Source organism: Pelmatolapia mariae, linkage group LG7 (assembly GCF_036321145.2).
Source record: "Pelmatolapia mariae isolate MD_Pm_ZW linkage group LG7, Pm_UMD_F_2, whole genome shotgun sequence".
NCBI lineage: Eukaryota > Metazoa > Chordata > Actinopteri > Cichliformes > Cichlidae > Pelmatolapia > Pelmatolapia mariae.
This window is the reverse complement of record NC_086233.1, coordinates 45,815,478-45,835,339: the sequence shown is the minus strand read 5'-3', so window position 1 is coordinate 45,835,339 and position 19,862 is coordinate 45,815,478. Positions and strand designations below refer to the sequence as shown.

At 38.5% G+C, this 19,862-nt stretch overlaps 2 protein-coding genes across 4 annotated transcripts; one reads left to right on the top strand and one right to left on the bottom strand.

The window, feature by feature from the left end:
* Window positions 1-1,019: 1,019 nt before the first annotated feature.
* On the bottom strand, window positions 1,020-13,365 carry LOC134631193 (transcription intermediary factor 1-alpha-like). Of its 3 annotated transcripts, none has more exons than XM_063479270.1 (18): window positions 12,803-13,365; window positions 12,446-12,564; window positions 11,837-11,984; window positions 11,512-11,644; window positions 11,113-11,229; window positions 10,889-11,003; window positions 10,530-10,676; window positions 10,237-10,351; window positions 8,849-9,216; window positions 8,106-8,243; window positions 7,916-8,021; window positions 7,747-7,801; window positions 7,476-7,608; window positions 4,280-4,626; window positions 3,892-4,018; window positions 2,117-2,191; window positions 1,562-1,717; window positions 1,020-1,465 (listed from the first exon to the last, which is right to left on the bottom strand). In XM_063479270.1, the coding sequence occupies exons 1-18, from the start codon at window positions 13,071-13,073 to the stop codon at window positions 1,193-1,195; spliced, it is 2,943 nt and encodes a 980-aa protein (XP_063335340.1). In that variant the 5' UTR covers window positions 13,074-13,365; the 3' UTR covers window positions 1,020-1,192. The 3 variants fall into 3 exon arrangements, with proteins under 3 accessions (XP_063335340.1, XP_063335338.1, XP_063335339.1); XM_063479268.1 differs by having other exon boundaries at window positions 3,892-4,021; window positions 12,803-13,363; XM_063479269.1 differs by having other exon boundaries at window positions 1,021-1,465; window positions 3,892-4,021; window positions 7,476-7,605; window positions 12,803-13,362.
* Window positions 13,366-13,520: 155 nt separating this feature from the next.
* LOC134631194 (aldo-keto reductase family 1 member D1-like) lies at window positions 13,521-18,502 on the top strand. Its single transcript, XM_063479271.1, has 9 exons — window positions 13,521-14,034; window positions 14,227-14,394; window positions 14,544-14,660; window positions 14,976-15,053; window positions 16,177-16,299; window positions 16,575-16,684; window positions 16,878-17,043; window positions 18,212-18,294; window positions 18,402-18,502. Exons 1-9 carry the CDS (start codon window positions 13,858-13,860, stop codon window positions 18,442-18,444), a joined length of 1,065 nt encoding a protein of 354 aa, XP_063335341.1. The 5' UTR covers window positions 13,521-13,857; the 3' UTR covers window positions 18,445-18,502.
* Window positions 18,503-19,862: the final 1,360 nt, after the last annotated feature.

The window sequence follows — 19,862 nt, the reverse complement described above, 5'->3', positions numbered from 1 at the left end:
ATAAGGAATGAAGAATGTCCAACATGAAAGCCAGGACCCTGCCATGCTTCCAGTCCAGCTGGCTGGAGAACAGTCAGAGGGCAACTTCCCATGCCTTTCAGTCCACCAAAAACAACTAAGCCTCATTCCTTCACTCCACCTCAAATCTACATTTGGGCTTTAACAAGTAAACGCAGCATGAGCTGACTTGCAAGCTAATAGGTGAAGGAAATTGGAGTGGCCAAGGTCGCATTCAAACAGTGTTAATCTTGTTGTTGGGGGTGTAGCGCAGCTCCTTTGAAGCTCCTTAAAGGTCTTGCCACGTCTATGTCAATCTGCAGAGGGTCACAAACACATCAAAGGCAGACTAAATCTGCCCCGTGGGACCCAAAGGAGTTTGTAGAACAACATTAAACTCAATTAACATGGAGCTACCGAGCAAAAAAGGTGTAGAACATTAAACCTTAGCTGGAGCTGCTACTCAATATATAGCTGTTAGTATAGTTACTATACTTGTTCATTTATGCAAGTTGACCTGAATGCAGGAAGGTCTATGCGTAAATGTTTTGACCTCTGGTGAGAGAAAACCATTCTCCATGCCTTATGTTTATAAGAAAGCTTTTTACGTCAACATTATGCCCCTGACGGATATAATCACACATATTGTTACATGGGCAGTGTCACCAGAATATATAATATAAAGAAGCCAGAATATACATTAAAAGATGGTAAATAAAACTGCATTTTCCTTCACGTTGTGAAAACTATAGATTTGCATCATGTAAATAAGGCCTGACAAACCGGGGCAAACAGAAATATTCTACACTGTGTGAAAGTATGCAATGTATTTGTCTTGAATTTTATTAGATTATTTTAATTTGCTATTAATATTCTGGCTGTGAGGGGCCTTGAAACACATTTTAACAATAGAAACCTGAGAGTTTGTGATTACTATCATTTGATTACAGTAGTAACAAAAGAACAACTAAAATGTCAGGTTTCAGTCAGAAGTAGAAATACTGCAAAACCTACTAGCTTTAATTCTGATTTGAACACAAAAAAGTACCATTTGACGTCTGAATTCATCATTCTTGTCATGCAATACCATTTAATCATTAAAACTAAAATGTATTTGGTAACTTGAAGGCAATATTTTTTAATAAAACAGTACACACCACACATTCTTTGTGCCATCTGGCACATATCCAATTGTTTAGGAAAATTGGAGCTTTAATCCAATACCCTCTTCTCCACTGTGACAGCTTGGTGCATCCTGGGAATCTGAAAATGTGCGTTGGCGTTTTGCAAGTGGGAATATATTGTCAAGAGACTGGAGTTGAGAATCTTGACAATCGGGTGAAGCAGTCTGAATCATCTCTGGTTTGATTTCTGGAAAGGTCTGATCAGGGTAGATGAGAATCAGATAATCTTCAAAGAGTTCTTTAAATCTCCTACATGTCACGGCAAGTTCAGTGTTACTCTGGCACTGAAGGAAGATAAAACGAAAAGGATGAAACAGCTTTAATAACAGATGTCAAGAACTGAATAATAGTTATTGTTGTAGAATATTTGTCTATGGTACCTCCCTGCAGGCCACACAATTTCCAAAGATGAGCCTGATGTCGAATACAAACTCTGCGGGGCTTTGATAGCACATACTCTGCTCAGCCTCTAGACGGTTTTTCACTGTGGAAAAACTCACTGGTCCCTTTATAGTCAGACTGTCATCAGCATGTACCTGTAGTATTTAGAAAGGAAATGATAACAGAACAATAACACATTATTGGCATTTTAGTTTTTTCAAATCTGTGGTGTCCATCTACATGTAAACAGCACGCACATGGGACTATGGAGTTTTACCCTGTTTTGCCATGTAAAGGTTAAAATAAACAGCTATTTCAAGCCAAACCACCAGAATCACACCGACCCCTTAAGTCCAATTATCAAACACTGCAAGTTCTGGGCAATGAACTTACGGTTTATTTACAGTAAAGCTGCTCTGCCTCTGATTTCTAATTTCTGTCATCACTGATAAATATGGTGTATTACATACAATTAAAATTACAGTTACAGTAACTCCATCTGACAGTAATCCTGTTAATTTTTCCACTATAGTCAGTCTTACTTTCAGACTCACCAAGAGAGATGCAGACTTTTGAAAGACTGAGTTGAGCTCACTGCAAAACAAGTACAGCAACAGCCTCTCACACTTCTGCAACACAAAAAATAAACCTGAATTAATACATGTCAGAACAACCAAATACATTTCTCCCATCTGTGGTGTGTCAAGCAGAATATTAAACTGGTAAGAGTCTTTTCTCAGGATCTCTCTTGACACCATTCTGCTTTGTGTCAGCCCTTGCACTCTTACCAGTTGTTATCAGTTATTAAATGCATGATGCAATGTCAGGCATCTAGCCCTTCAGATACTAAGTTTAACAAACCACTGTTTTAAAGCAATGTAAATGTTTTACCATAAAAAATAACAGCCTTGAAATCCTTTTGATGGTAAACTGATTTGTAACAGGGTGAATGACATCTTTATTTCTACTCCCTGCCTCCAACGCCTGTTCTGGCAGTGTTGTACTTGGAAGAGCAGGTGAAATCTCCTGAGAAAATGAACTGCGTAGCTGAAGACTGAGCCAGCAGACAAGACCCTAGTGTGACAGCACAAGTCTTGGTTGCATGTAGGAGAAGGCAGTGCACTGCAGAAGCAGATGAGAATATTAGCTAACCCAACAGCTATCACGTACAGGTTGACTACACATTTACTTTTTCCATCAAACATTTGCTTTATGCATGTTATTTTTTTAAAAAACAGAACTTTTCTTGTTAAGACAACAAACACAAAATTAGACAAGGAACTCCCTTCTAACCCAAGCTATTTAAATTTCAATTTTATTTATACAGCACAAATCACAACACGCTTCAAGATGCTTTATATTGTAAGGTAGACCCTACAATAATAGAAAATCCCAACAATCATATGACCCCCTGTGAGCAAGCACTTTGGCGACAGCGGGAAGGAAAAACTCCCTTTTAACAGGAAGGAACCCCAGCTGAACCAGGCTCAAGGAGGGGTGACCATCCGCTACGACTGGCTGGGGCAAGAGAAGAAAGACATAAAAAAAAAAAAAAACACGCTGTGGAAGAAAGCCACTTGGCAGACTCTGTACTTCAACTTGATGGCTCATTTCCCAATTGACTGACACTCCTGGTCAGGGAAAAGCAGATGAGCTGCACTATTTTACTATTTACAATTACTATTTTTTATTGGTGTTTGTACCCATGATTTAAAATCTTACATTTAGGAACATAAGCGCTGGTTACAAATTAAAATAATGTCGTATAAACTAACAAGTTTTCTGCCTCCTACACACTATAATCAAGTAACATCCCCGCATAAACCGAGACGAGTATTTCTATAAATGTAAAGTTATCTGAAACGTGCTGAATGTGAGAATGAAAAGACCAAATTTGAACATTCAGACATTCGGCCTATATTAAGACAACATAACTGGTGGATCAAACTGAGGTAAGATGGGATGATCTATCTTATTGCAGAGAACGCAGCTGTATTTATGGTTTATATCTTATATAATGTAGTCATAATGATAATTGGTGATTCTCTGTTAATGAATATTTTTACCTTAAAAGCCTGGAATTAATCTGATGTTACCCAACTTCAATGGAATTTAACTGAGTGGATTTGTTTTTAAAAAAAGATGCTGCTTACTGGTGTTTTACAAAACGGCTGTAAATTTGGAAAATACATGACTTATCAGATTATGCTGAATTCTGAACTTAATTTGAATTACTTGGTATTCAAGTCATTTTGTTATTGTAGTATTATCATTATTATAATTACATAAATGGTAGTAAATCTTTTTTTTTTTAAAAAAAAGCACTGACTCGTTTGTCCACAGGGGAAAATGCTCCTTCAAAATCCGTCTCCTTCTTTATCGTTTTGGCTTCAGGTTTGCAGACATACTCCATCTCAGGCAATAACAGGTCACAACAGAAAGTGCAAAACCATTCCCTGCTGAAAAAGAGACCATTTACAGACTCAATACAACAGCCAGTAAGCAGTAACTCACATCAAGAAGTGCATAATGCTGCAGTCAGATGTAAATCTCACACCTCCAAGATGTAAAAATCAACTTGCCAAAAGTGGATTTGTTCTGACGTGCTTTTAATTCCACAAAGAAAACAAGCCATTGATTTGCTATTAAAATGAAAACATATGAGCTGTGGCATTTTCATCCAAGACCAGTAATAAATAAAGTTTGATGGAGCTGACCTTGGAGATTTGAGGAGAGCTGGAATGTGGCACGTCAGATGAAAAGCTTTATGACATTTTTGGCAGCACAACAGCTGTCCTGTAGTCTGACACACAGCACACGAGGCCTCATTAGAGTCTTCCAGTTGGGTTTTATTTTGCTCTACCTGCTGCTGTTCCCCCACTGAACTGATATGAGTTGGAGGTCCAGTCTTACTCTGGCCCAGTGGCTCACTTGGAGTGTGTGAAGGGCAATAGGGTTTGTTGTCTGTGCTATGTATACAAGTCTGGACATCTTCACCTTGGGAATTTATTTGGGGTTGGTCATCTGTGCTGTCGGGGAGGCTGGCTCTTTGTTTGGGATGTACCTAAAAACAAGAAAACAAGATCTGAAAATAACATAACCAACATTTTACAGATTTATCATGGTGCTGAAATTTTTCATGATTGGTTATTACTGAATTATTATTATTATTATTATTAATAATAATAATAGTAGTAGTAGTAGTAGTAGTAGTTTTAGTTTACACAGCATTTCCCTGTCTATTCCTTCCACCGTCTTGTATTTGTCAAAGTCAAAGACCATATGTACAGTTATACACAGGAATTTGAAATTGCAATGCTCCCATGGCCCTCAGTGTACACTAAAAATATAAAGGTAAAAAAGGGGGGAAAAATAATAAAATAAAATAAAAGTCTTATGTACAACACAATACAATACTATACAATTATTTATGCATGTATTATTAAATACAATTTATGCATCACTGCCTTTTCCAGTCTTTGATATCATGTCTAGTTTGAGTCTTCTTGTCTATGAGTTTAATCTTTGTCTTCTGGTTATTTTCTGTTTTACTTTGAAAGTGAGCTATCTGTTGTGTTTCCTCCTACTTTCTGTTCTTCCTCCCTCTGTGATTGCCATCCTTGCCCAAATTGTTTTCACATATTGCTGATTGCTTTTACCTGTGTTCTTCTACTTCCTGCTGCTTGCTGAGTTAATTAGTCCTCTGTGTATATATGTAATCCTGTGTTCCTCTTTGAGAAACACTGACTAAGCCCATTTTATAGGTGGACACCTGATTTGTTGATGTACTGATCAAATATGGACGTTTAAAGGGAAACTTTGGTTTTCATTTGCCAGTCATTCATAATATTCAATTCATTTATGCAGCTCCAAATCATAACAACATCCACCTTAAGATGCTAAACAATCACAATAACTAACTGTTTGAGTTTGGAAACTTATTTGAAGTTTAAAATATTGCAGCAAACTAAATTAGAGTATGACCTAAAATACCTGTTAAAGTATCAAACTTTCCAATGGATTAGTAGTTATTGGTAGGTCTTACAGTTAGGTAGATACAACCTCAGATGAAGAAAGAAAAATACAAATTGCGAAGTATTCCTATTTATTTAACAAAAACTAATCCAAAATACATATAGTGTGAAAAACTAAGTACACCTGGAATTAAGAGGGTAAGTAACAGCCAGGTGCTGCTAAACAAATACACTTTTATAAAAGCAGAGGTTTTGGCAGTTTGTAGCTCTGGAGCATTCAGGTGTGTGTTAACACAATGCCAATGAGGAAAGTCTTCAGCACTAATATTAGAGAACCAACTTTTGCTGCACATCAATCTGAGAAGTGGTATGAAGCCATTTCCAAACAATTGGAAGTTCATCATTGTACAGTGAGAAAAGTGACTCCCTAGTGGAAAACAATGTGGCCAATCTTCCCAGGAGTGAACATCCCAGCTCACCCTATATATAACATCCTCTAATGTCACACCAACCCTCTCTATGTCCTCCTTCACTACACCCATGCGTCTTCTCAGTGATATTCCTCTTTTCCTTCCTCTCTTTTTTGTCAGCAAATATCAAAGTTCATTAGGGAGTTCTATGTGATACTGGACACTTGAGGAACGAGAAATGGTCTTTTATCAATTGGCTGTGTATAGAGACCGGAAAGGATCTGCAGCAGGTTAGTGTGGTTAATAATAAAATTGGAAATGTAATGAGTGAAGAGAGCAATGTGAACATGGAAGAACTTTAAAGAGCTCATGAGTGTAGAAAATTACAAAGGACAGATGGAGGACAACTGAAGGGCAGTTATGCAGAGGATGAAAAACTAGCTAAGGGTAATGGAAAGTCAATTGATCATAATGACATACCTGTGGAGGTATGGAGGTGTCTGGTAGAGAGGGCAGTGGACTTTTAGCCAGATTGTTTAACACAATCTTGGAAAGTGGGAGGATGCCTGAGGAATGGAGAAGTGTACTGATATTGCTGTTCAAGAATAAGCATGATGTGTAGATCTGTAGTAACTATAGAGGGATAAAGCTGATGAGACATACCATGAAGTTATGGGAAAGAGAGGTGACGATCAGTAAGCACCAGTACTGTACATGTCCACTGAAGTCTGCTTCAATCACTACTCTCTCCCTCCTGGGGACACAGTCTAAACACTTCATCCACCTCACTCCAGAATTCCCCTTTCTGTTCTGACATCCAACCTGTGAGACATATGTGCTGACAACATTCAAGGTGACCCCTTTTCCAGCTTCATACTCATAATTCTGTGTAATGCCACCTTCACCTCAACAATACTAATCTTTTCCTTCAAGATTACTCAATTTCTCTTCGATACCATGGTAGAATCCACCTCCAATGGTCTTGGCCTTGCTTGCCTTCCACCAGGTTTCCTGCCCCAAAAAATAAATCTACCCTACTTCTCTCCATCATGGCATCCAATCTGCTCCCTTTATCAGTCATAGTACCTACATTTAAAGTCCCTACTCTAACCTCCCAAACTCCTGTCTTTCCTGCTTTCTCACTGCCTCCTAACACGCCTTTCCCCGTTCTTCTTTCATTGTCTTCAGCTTACAGTAGCACAGTTTCCAAAGGGACCCTATTGGCCAACAAGACCAAAGGCAGTTGTTGTTAATGCCGATCTAATATGGAAATCTCATTCTTTAAGATATGCATGGTTGAACTGGCCAAGATTTACCCTTCTTTATACAAAGCTCACTGCTTATCTGGGCTTGGGAACAGCAGTAGGAGTACACTGACTTGTGACCCCCCCGTTGCTAGGTTCAAGTAACAATCTCCTATCAAACTTTGTGCCAGTCGAATGCTTACAACAAAAATAAGTTACAGATAAAAGCAAATAGCAACAATAAAAAATCTATACAGTATTTGAAATAAATCATTCCCTTCTTACATAACTACTTTCATCATCTGGCTCATCTTTGATGACAATTATAGGCCTTGGAGATGATCGTTGTCTCTTCTTTGCAGCAGATCCCACTGCTCCACTAGCCTGGTGTATTTCTGGGGCTTTCCAAAAAACGCTGCTTGGGAACAAAGCAAATATCAATCAAAGATAAATTCACTTAAGAGACCCATAGCACAGAGTTAATAGTGCCATAACAGAACAAAGAGATAATCTGTGCTTGTATACTTGCAAAAGTGTGCATACTGCTCCCCCCTACCTTGTTTTTTTCTGGGATACTGGAGTGTACACCACTGAACTTTGATGTCCTGGTGCTTCAGAAAAGTTTACAATGCATTTGTCCATTATAAAAAATACAACATTACACATATTCTCTGTGCTACAAAAAACTGCAAAAAAACAATATGCAAAAATAATTGCAAACATACCATTTCTGCTTGACAAGGAAGTTTCTGCTCCCTGAGGACAGTTTGGTTTCACTGTATACATTGGACCAGTTGAATCAGTTCTCCTGGTCATATATGTGCGCTCAGTCTAAACACACCATTGCAAATCAATTACTTAAAAGCAGATATTATACCATGACAATGCCTGCAGTCAATACAGGAAGTTGCTTACGCTCTGTTGTGAATGAGGTAAACTGAGACTACCACTGAGGGGTGGTGGAGTTATTTGTGCATAGACAGGTGTAGAGAAAAATCCATCCATGGGCTTGGTTTGGTAGGTGGAGCCACTTCCTGTCCTTCTCTGCTGATACTATGATGAATGGAGACAATACAGAAAAAGGGAGAGCATGCCACAATCATTTTACTGCATGTGATAAAAAAGGCCCCACCATTACGCCGCAATCGAAAAACCCAATGCAATGTGACCACAGTATGCTTTGAAAAGTCTCAATCAGTTTACCAGATTTGTCTGCAAAAGACTGCTGCTTCTTTACTACTAGTTTCCTGTGCAGCTTTAACAACTTGTTCACATCAGTAGAAAACAAATGTCTGCACTTTACATGCCAGTATTGTCCTGCTGCAGAATTGAAACCCAAACATCCAGTGAAGCAGACTAAACAACTTGAATAAGAAGATATTATCAAGCCTTACTCAAGAGGTTTCCCCTTTGTCCTCTGTTACATGCTGGCTTGCTGTTTGTCATGCAGATTTATTTGATTTACTTTATTTTTGAGCTATAAGTTCATCCAAGACTAAAATCCTTCCTGACAAGGAAAGACATAAATTGCTCAGGATGTGAAAGCTGTCAGCTCTATTTAGGACAATGCCATCTGCTGTCTGTGCTTGTTAAGAAGGCTTGTCAGTCAAACTTAGGCAAGCACACATCCACACTCACACAAAGAAACACACAGTAACCTGGGGAGAAAATCCAGGGCTCAGTATGCTCCTAGTTGAGCTAACATGGTTGGGCAGAGGCCTCGTAAACCTGTGGTCTGGTTGGGGAGGCAAACTGTGGGAGGGAGAGCCTCTCTGTAGGGGCCCTGGGACTGTTTGCTGTAGTTGGATGCTTTGGTGCCATGTGCAGGGTGGAGGAGGTGGTTGGGGCTGCCAGTGAGCTTGGGGATTTAGCTTGTCCACCTGCATCTGGAGCTGAGCCAGAGTGCTATGGGGAGCTCCCAGGGCAAAGCTGTGGGGTGAGCCTGAGGAACTCTGCCCACTGTGGGTGTGCTCATGATGAAAACCACCCAGCTGGTGGCCTGGTACACTCTCCACCATTAAAGTGCCTGAGAGGACATACACACAGAGACAGGATGAGCATAACAGGGAGTGATGAAATATATACAGTACAGAAAGAAAATTCCAGAGAACTGTAGGGAGATATATGTAAAACTCGAAGAAGTTAGTAAGTAAAACTATGCTAACTTGGGTTACAATTGGATATAAGCAACAAAAGATAACAATTTCAATTAATTTGTTCCATTTAATCAGTTACTGTATAAACTGTGAAAAATCCACATGTGATGGCATTAGTTTGCTTCTTTTTATATTTCAAAATGCTAAGTATCCAGTTTACAATTATGGAAACCAAAAAACAATACCAGATAAAGCAATTCTGCTTTCCTCAGACACTTCTGTTGACTAAATTAGACAAATGTTGCATTTCATTATGATTGTCAGCCTCAGATAAATATAAACAGCTAGACAAGGATTTTCATTTAATGTTGAGCTCTGCTCTCAATGAATCCTTCATTTAGATAGATAGATAGATAGATACGTTATTGATCCCACAAGGGAAATTTTTGTGTTACAGCAGCATGATAAAGAGTAAAAACAGTACAGTACACACCATGTAAACAACACAATTAAATAAAATGCCACAGGTGCCTAGTAAGGGGGCTTATAGTATGAGATAGTCCAGGAATTTATATATTTACAACAGTGATAAAAACAAACAAACAAATAACAGTAAAAATGAAGGTAGTTCAAAACAGTCAGAGTAAAACTGACATTGTGTGAGAGAGAAGTGCAAATGCATTAATAAATAATAGGATTTGTCATCCAAGTTTCACTGGCCTCCAGCTAACTCCCCGTGACCATCTGACTCTCCTCATGCCTGTTTATTAATACTGTGCAAGTCTCACTTAGATCACCACCACAGATACAATCTTATGGAAGAAGAATGCCCCTAAAATTATTAATTAAAATTTAAATAAAGTTTCAAGGTATACAAGTTTACTGGAGCAGAAAACAAATAATACATTCATTCTCAGGGCTGTGGATCACATCATTTGTTAATCTCTTACCCAAATCAACATTTGAGGCCCAGTAAGAGGCTCGGCACTGGAAGCGTATGGTGCTCTGCGGTACGAATGAAGCACTGCATTTTGCCTGAAGGAGGTTTTCGATCTGAAACAGAATCTGCAAACAGAAGGAATGTTAACAGTCATTTTCAGAGGAGGAACATGCATGCTGCAAAAGCCATATGCTTGCGCTTCATCACATCCGAGACATACTAGGCTTAAAGACGACCTGAGATCAGGAAAACAAGACTGTGACAAGATACTGCTTTATGGCTAATTGATTAAAGAGGCCTCACCAAACGTTTACAGTACAAGAGGGCCGTGCCCCCATTCTTGGCTGTGGCCCATTTGATGAAGTCAATGACATGATCCAGGTGTTGGGAGAGATAGCCAATGTCTTCCTGTTGTTTACGCAAGAGACTCTCATGATCTTTTGTAACAGCCTGCAAAAAAAGAAAACGAAAAAGAGGAGTGCAGTGTTAAAGCAGCTTGAGCGGCGGCACTCTGAGCCTCAAGGCCACACGAAACTCACCATACAAATAACATTCTTCTGGAAACAACACCAGAGCAAGCTACAGGACTACAGCGTAAAACTACTCCATGATAGTTTTACTACACAGTATTGTTTTGCTGCATGTAATCGTCTTTGTCATACCTCAAGTTGATCAAGTAGAATTTTGCCCTTTTTGTTTATCGCGAGGATTAAACTGCTGACAGATTTCTTTATTTCACCACGAACAGAAGTACGGTTCTGTTCCACCAGAAGAAGTCTGAAAAACATACATTTAAAGTGTGACTAAGAACAAAATATACATTTATTAATATGGAAGAAGTGACTTTTTTTAACTAGACATCTTTAAGGAAAAATGAAATACATACCCACTATTTATGGAGTCTGATACCTCTTCTATCAGTTTCTTTTTCTCCTGTAACTGATGAGTCATATGCTCCATGTGCTCTTTGTGGTTTTTATAAGCATCTTCAAGGAACTGATAACTAATTCAAAAACATTAGTGAGTTAATACAGACAGGTTAATATGCATAATATGCATAATGAACTGGGGGGTGGGGGTGTAACTTAATCTCTCAGTGAATTTTTTTCTCCGCCTCAAATGCATCACATGGAGAGATCACAGTATCAATCAAATCAATCCAAGAACAGTGGTGAAAAAAAATTGCAATAATAATGTATTGTGAGTGAAGTATTGTCATATCATTTCGAGGGGTGCCTGGTGATTCCCACCTCTGTCAATCAATATTACTGAAACAATGCGGTACCTGTGGTCTTTATGCTTGGTGAGTTGGCAGTCCCGACAGGTAAGCAGGTCACATGTCTCACAAAAGAGTTTCAGTGGCTCTTGTTTGTGGATATGACAGAACATCGGCCTCTGATTCGACACAACACAAACGTCTGGAAAACAGCAAAAGGCTCACCATAGTTATTTTTAAACTAATTCTTACAGTATAAAAAGCATGCAGTGCATACTGATGTATACTTATCATTTTGCCCATTAAAATATTGCGGTAGCAAGAATCACATGATACGTCAGCACAGGCATTTAATTTTTTTAAAACAGCTAAATGAGCAGGTAGGTTTGAGTACCCTGTGATACTTCCGACTTCTGTCTGATCATATGGTCTTTGGTGAATTTGACTCTTTGGTGGGCCTCCACACAGGTGGTACACAAGTACTCCACACACTCAACACAAAACCCAGCAGCTTCTGTGTTGTCATCGCAGGTCATACAGAGCTATAGAAAGAGGAGTCAAGCATCAAAAGTTAATAAATATTTGGAAACATGACGTGGAGATGATGGCTCGGCACATGTTTTACCATTTCTTGTTCAATCAAGGGAATGCAATGATGAACCTTATCTGCTAAGTTGATATCAGTGAAGTATCCAAGTGTGCTGTTTCTACTGAAAAGTATTGCTTCTGCTGCCCAGATTTCAGAGCTACAAACCAACAGAAGACAAGGTAGCTTTGTTTTTATACAGATATCCCCTTTAATATAGTGTGCACCTGCCCATTAAATCACTGCAAATGGAAATCATCTAGTGCCTTATTCTGGTTCTTACAAGAGCAATGTTATTTTCTGCATGGCCAATGACAAATAAAAAATACAAGTAAAACTTACGTAGTTATATTTTGATAAATACCCTCAAAAAACCAGCCTGTCCCCAAAATTGATATTAATTCATTTGTTACCAACCTGGACTGCTCTCTCCACTGTGCTGCTGGGAGCCTCGAATGACTCCTTCACGAACATATTATCCAACACATCTGCCGCCATACATTCCTGCCTGCACACCGGACAGCGGATCACGTTTACTGGAATCAAGCAGGAGCATAGGTGTTGATGTAAATCAGTAAAACTGTACATTTCTGGTATTATTTACCATCAGATTATATTTTTTTATGACATTTAGACATTTAGGTGATTATGGTTAGAGGTAGCTACAAGCATTCCTAAAATGTATGCAGTTGTGCGTGCAGCTGCTCTGGTTGTAGAAAAGGTTGACAGCCATTAATCGGTCCTTGATCTGTGTTTGTAAACAAAGTGACTCACGTGGTTTGGTCGCGCCGTCGTCGCTCTGGGAGACGGACGGTTCCGTCACGTCCAGATTCCTCGACGGTAAAGGCAAGCACCTCTCGCAGAAAGTGTGCAGGCACGGGAGAAGTTTGGGCTCCTTGCTGTGGAAGCTTAGATGACAAACGGGGCACGTGTCCAGGTCATGTCGGTCGAGTGCACCGGACCGCTCCTCTCGCGTGCTCTCTGCTTCGTTCTCGACTGACAAGACAGCAGTATGTCCCGACTCCTGTTTTTCCATCGCATCCATCGACAGTTTCTGTTCTCCAAGTCTAGTTTACTCTGATTCAACGACACATACAGGGAGGGTAGTCTGAAGCGTAGGCTATATCTCATTGCTCTCTAGCCGAAGAGAGCGCCTTCTTCGTACCTGCGTTGTCCTCCGCGCGCTCTCTATCAGTTCAGCATTTGTAAGCGTCGAGTGTATTTCTGTCTCCGTGTGATATTTTGGGGAAAATAATTTTTGGACTGTTGCAACAAACAGGAAGCACTAAAGAAAAAAAGGGTACCTGTGTCGCATGGTCGTGTGCGCCAAATGTTGTTGGTCAAATTAGAGCGCACGCGCTCGTTGAGGTAAGAGTGGGGCGGGGTCAAAATCTTGATGTGCTGTCAGGAGGACAAACTCCACCGAGCAGCAAGAGTTTGTCGGATTCTTGTTACTCTGAAAGTTTACACAGGGTTCAGTTCAGTACAGTAATACCGTGTTATGCTTCTGGTGACTTTATTTATGGCACTACAAGACCTTTATGATAGGCTGTGTGAAATTCAAATGTATTAGGTTTTGTTGGCTTCAGGCTTCAGCCAGGCCTATGGACATATGGACATTTTTTTTGTAACGTTGTAACACTGTTTGCTGAAAAGATACTCACAAAGTGCTGGTGTCATATTCACATATGATTATGATTATAAGAGTGTTTTTGTTTTCAAGTTAAATGGTATTCTGGAAAGCTGGTGAAGAACTGTTTTAAAAATGGGCACACTGCTCTGGTTCAGATTAAAGTCACTTGCGCAATTGAGTGGAAGATAATGTCTTCATGGTTCAAGGTTCATGGCCAATCTATGGGTTAGCCTTGAGAGAAGTGCGCTGCAGTTCAATTGTCCACATTTTGGACACAAACATGAATCTAACAGCGGAAAGCCACAGAATCCCTTTGAGTGATGGTAACAGTATTCCACTCCTGGGACTGGGCACCTATGGGGACCCTCAAACGGTGAGGAAAATATCATGTAGTCTCTGTATTTCTAGATTTAGATTGCTGTGTTTGATTCACCTTTTATGTGAGGCTTATTTACCTTTAGTGATTTGAGTTTCATCAGTTAAACAGGATCACTGAGAAGTATACACTGTGGCTGTAGCTTAAAAAAATCAAATAAAATGTATATTTTCTGTGAATTTTCTAAAGACACCCAAAGGCACTGCATGTGACTGTGTCAAGCTGGCCATAGATGTGGGCTACAGGCACTTTGATGGGGCGTTGGTATATTTCAATGAGCATGAAGTGGGTCAGGCCATTAGGGAGAAGATAGCTGATGGAACCGTTAGAAGAGAGGACATCTTTTACTGCGGAAAGGTAATATTTGTTAGCTTTTGTTTAATCAACTTTCATTCCTATAAACCTTTAAGAACTAATCATGTTATTGCAATGGTCTGTTGCCTGGATATTTGAATGTTCAGGTTGTTTAAATTGTTTTTTAAATTTAGCAATGTTATTTTTCTCAGCTCTGGAATACCTTCCATCCACCAGAGTTGGTGAGACCAGCCTTAGAGAAGACACTGAAAGCCTTAAAACTGGACTATGTGGATCTCTACGTCATTGAGCTTCCAATGGCCTTCAAGGTTTCTAAAAAATCATTTTACAAATTTTTACAATAAAGTATTTTAAATTATTAAATACAAAATTAGATAATAGTGGTTCAAACACAGGAGCTGCATAGCAAATACTTAAAATCTGGCCGTTGCCACATTACACACATTAGAATCAGATAAGATTATGTAGACAGGTGTTTGGTTAAGATTGGGTACCTGGAATCAGTATGTTTCTTTGTTTAAGCATTTTGACCATGAACACATTGTGCCACCTTAGGTCACTATAAATTATATGCTTAAATAACCACTTTTAATGCAAAGTATTTAATTATGCATATATTTTAGCCTGGAAAGGCCTTTTATCCAAAGGACCAAGATGGAAACTACATCTACCACCACACAGATCTCTGTGCAACATGGGAGGTGAGCTCTATTAAAAAAATGGTCCTACTATGTAAAGTCTTTGCATATCTACTGCTCATCTCTAATATAATATCACTATGAAATTAAAAATATGTTGTTTTGTTATGTAAATTTAAATACTTTTTTACATTTGCATTAGCAGCTTGCATGAGAATTATGCTTTTCCTCCACATGTCAAGCTAAGCATGACTTCATTGCAGGGCTTGAATGAATGAATCCCGATCAGCACATCAAGGATTTCATTCGTCGTGTAGTTATGTTATCATAGGCAGAAAATATTAAAATCAACGAGCAGAACTTAACCTTTGTAGTGACATCATAAAGCCGTCACTACAAATAAAATCTAACGATTGAGCTCTTGAGCCACCTCTAAGTTCTTTATACTTTGATTTTAAGGAGTCAGACTTCCATGTAATGTTTAAGAGGTCTTGAGCACCAGTTCTCCAAGCTGTTATTCTTAAGTCATTGGGTGGTTTTCATTGCCGCATTTCGGCCAGTGGTGTTGGTGATTCTGTCAAAAAGTGGAATGTAGAACCGAATGGTTATCACTCATTGATTGGCCTTCCGTGACCCCAGATCACAATGTTATTGAAGCAGTGTTGGATCATCTTGACAGAATGGAACAAAAGGCAGTCAACACTGAAAGAAGAGCTTTGAATATCCTTCTAGCAGCCTGGAGAACTATTCTTGATGACTACTTAAAGGAATTGCAGGCTGTGTTAAAGAATAAAATTGGGGGATGTCTAATAAACTTTCAAGCTTGTTAGAATTCTAAAATCTCTATTCTGTTATATGTATAATTTTATATTTTGGTTAGTCTGCACCTATTTCCCATTTTGCAAAATATTTTTTTAAAAGGGAGATGGCTCACGACTTTTGTACTTGCATTTGTACTGCATGTATCTAATAAAATATTAGGTAGGCATTGTTTTATCTTATTCAAGTGTTCTTACATGTTAATACTGGTCAGAGTATTTTTTTTTCTGCAGCACATTACTCTCAAGGACAGTGTCATAAACAGTTTATTTTCCTTGTGTCTTGTATTTTTCTTGGCTATCTCAGTTAGCCTGTAAAGATTACTGCTGTCAATCTTTGATAAGGTATTAATATTTTCTTCTTTTAGGCTTTAGAGGCTTGCAAAGATGCTGGACTGGTTAAGTCCCTGGGAGTCTCCAACTTCAATCGCAGGCAGCTGGAGCTGCTTCTGAATAAACCTGGTCTCAAACACAAACCCGTATCCAACCAGGTGATCCCAGTTTGTTTCCTGACCCCTAATGACATCTCAATGAGGGTAGTTTACAAAGTAAAATAGTACTGTACAGCATACATTAGTATTCTGGGTTTTTAATTTCTAAAGTAGACTCCCTGACAAAAAATAGTCAAACACTATGCTGAAATACATTTTCTTTCATTAATCTAGATTAAATGGAATAGATTTTACTTTTGATTCCCATCCAGTTTCCTTCCTACTTGTAAGACTGAGCCCTGTCATTTTTTTCCCTTCTTCTTATTTACCTTTAGGTCGAATGCCACCCATATTTCACACAACCAAAACTTCTGGAGTACTGTCGTCACAATGACATCGTGATTGTTGGCTATTGCCCAATTGGCTCCTCCAGAGATGCATCTTGGTAGGTTTGAAAATATATACACTTATGTAGGCTGGTGTGAGGTTATTGTGATTTTATCCCCCCTATTACTGTATTAATGTGAGACTGCAAAAATAAAAACAAATTATTGTTGTTACCAAACCCTCAACATGACCCTAAGCGGAATTCATTTGGTAAATGACATGGTGCGTATTTAACTCTGTCTCTTTTTTAGGGTGAATTTGAAATGTCCTCCTCTGCTGGACGATGAGGTGCTTGTATCCATTGGGAAAAAATACAACAAAAGTAGTGCCCAGGTGGCCCTGCGCTTCAACATACAGAGAGGAGTTGTAGTGATCCCAAAGAGCTTCAACCCTGAGCGGATCAAACATAACTTCCAGGTACTGTACCAACATTTTTAACTCTATGTGCACGTAAAGTCAAAGTTATGGTACCATTGCTGCCCGGTTTTAACTCTTACATGCATTTTGGTTAAATTTGACCATTTTGACATTGGAGAACAGTAAATATACCCAAAGTGCCACCTTTCTGGCCTGAAATTTGATGATGTTCCCTAAAATGACCCAAAATTAAAACTATTTTAAAATGTTATACTTTTGAACAGGTGCTACAAATTTTTGTAGGCTGATGCGCAACCCACATCCTCAACTCTGCTGTTTAACCCCCAAATGCATTTTCCTTACATATGTGGCACATTCAAGGGGAAATAAACAGGCCCTACAACAGTGTGAGATTTACTGCCGAGAAGCATTGTTACAACAAACAAATAATCCACCAAACACAAATATCCGTAGGTTTTGCGACAAGTTTAGTTATAAGTGCAATTACATTATTAACCTACATGACTGGTGCTTGTGCTTTGCACCTGTAAACAAAAGTAAGCATTATGTAAGAAAATAATCTAACAATAAACTAATTAGGACCCATTTTGTCTGAGCTAAGTGAAATTAAAAAGAGATTGAAACAGGGATCAAAAGAGGGATTAGAGGTCATAAGATTATAAAGTCACCTGATCTGCCATTTCAGTGAATGTAAGAAACGTGCAAATGCTGCACAGGCAATGCTTTGAATGCTCAGACTATTTTGCAATAAGCAAGTTTTTTACTCTAAGTTTAAAATAATATTGAATTCACAAAGACATGAGGACAGCCTTTAATGTTTGTAGTGATTATACATGGTTATGCAATAAATCCAACCAGTTCCAGAATGGTTTTGCCATTTTCACCTTTAATAAAATCTCATGAAATCGTTATCGCTATTATTTTCATGTCTAAAGTAAATCAGGGCACGAGATTGTGCATAATAGTTATTTTTCTCCCTGCTCTTTGAAACATTAATTAAAAATTAATCCTCCATTAATGTCAGCTAGACTATTTATACACTCTAAATAGATCTGTAGTTCAGAATTTGTTGTAGACACTTAGGAATCCTGGCATGTGTCAAACTGACTACAGTCATAATGCAAAGACATGAAATATATACAGTATGTAAGGGTTAAACAGTTGAATGAATGGATGAATTTAAACAGAAGCAAATAATTTTTTTCAGATATTTGATTTTTCACTGACTGAGGAAGAAATGAAAGCCATTGAAGCACTGAACAAAAATATTCGGTTTGTTGAGTTGCTGATGTAAGTACAAGCTTTGACGGACAAATATCTAAACATTTTTTTGTTGTATAATGCATGAACCAAATCCTCGATATTAATGGTAGTAAACACTTTTTTTTTAAACTCAGGTGGAGTGATCATCCGGAGTACCCCTTTCATGATGAATACTGACCTTTGTAACTTTCACGTGATGTACTTGATTTTTAAGAAAGATGGAATAAATAACAGAGAAATAAAAGTTCACACATTTGTTGAACCAGCTTAGTTTAGTTTGCTACCAGTTTGGTACATTTTCCACTCTAAACACTAGAGGTCTCTAGCTCACAGTGGATTAAAAGAGGTCTAACAGGCCCATAATTCATTGTTAATTCCACCAGCATAAACAGCAGCTGACACTAAATCAAATGAACATTTAAGACTAAGACCTTGAGCCACCCTTCATTTCTTTAGATTTGCATCCAAGGAGCCAGACTTTTTTTCATATTTTTTAAAGTGGTCTTGAGCAATAGTTCTCCAAACTTTCTGCAGGTCTTTCAAAGTTTTTCTTTAGATATTGGATAATTTAAAATCATTTTTAGTCCAGTACCATTTTCACAGGAATGTATCTTTGGGCACTTTGTTACTAATAGCCTGTCACACAAATTCATGATTTGTTTGTGTCTTTGAAAAATGCCAGTGATTGCACAATACAATAGTACTAACGACAAAAGATGAAATACTATTTTTGCACCAATACAATGATAGCCAAAGAGCTATTGGCAAAACATTTGGCATGTCTCAGCATGCCGTGCGCTGTGTCCTTAGAAAATCTGAGGAAACTGGGTGAGGAGAGGACAAAAGAAAAACCAGGCCTAAAAAAGCTATTGACAGCAAAAATCTGTCTAAAAGTCATGTCTTCATGAATAGAAAAAAATATCAAGCAAATGCCTGACATAAGACCTGACAGATGCATCTGGCCCTTCAGTTTTTATCAAGTCTCCTCAAAAATGTTCTCAGTGGAAGAGTGGCTGTCAAGAAGCCATTCTTATCAATCAGAATCAGAATTAGCATACTTTATTAGTCCCTGAGGAAATTATGTGGGTTACAGTTGCTCCAGTACAGTAACAGAAACTAGACTAGACTATTTAACAATACAATATGTTACAGATTTAAGAAATAGCACAATATATACAAATCACTCAATATTCAATTATCAAGGGTCAAGGACTGATAAAGGTGAATAATAAATATCAAGGATTGACAGAGGTGATTATAAATTAAACTCAACCAACTATATGATTGTGGTGGTTGTGTGAGTGAGCCGTGGTGTATAAAATGCTTTGAGTGCTCAAGTGGAAAAGCACTATAAGAACCAATCCAATGACCATTAACTGAAAATCAGTGGCAACATTTATTATAGAGTGAAGAATACACTTTATATTGTAAGGTAGAACCTACAATAATACATAGAGAGAAAAACCCAACTATCATATGACCCCCTTTGAACAAGTACTTTGGCCCAGTGAGGGGCGGCCATCTGCCGTGACCAGTTGGGGAGAGAGAAGGAAGACAGGATAAAAGCCATGCTGTGGAAGAGAGCCAGAGATTAA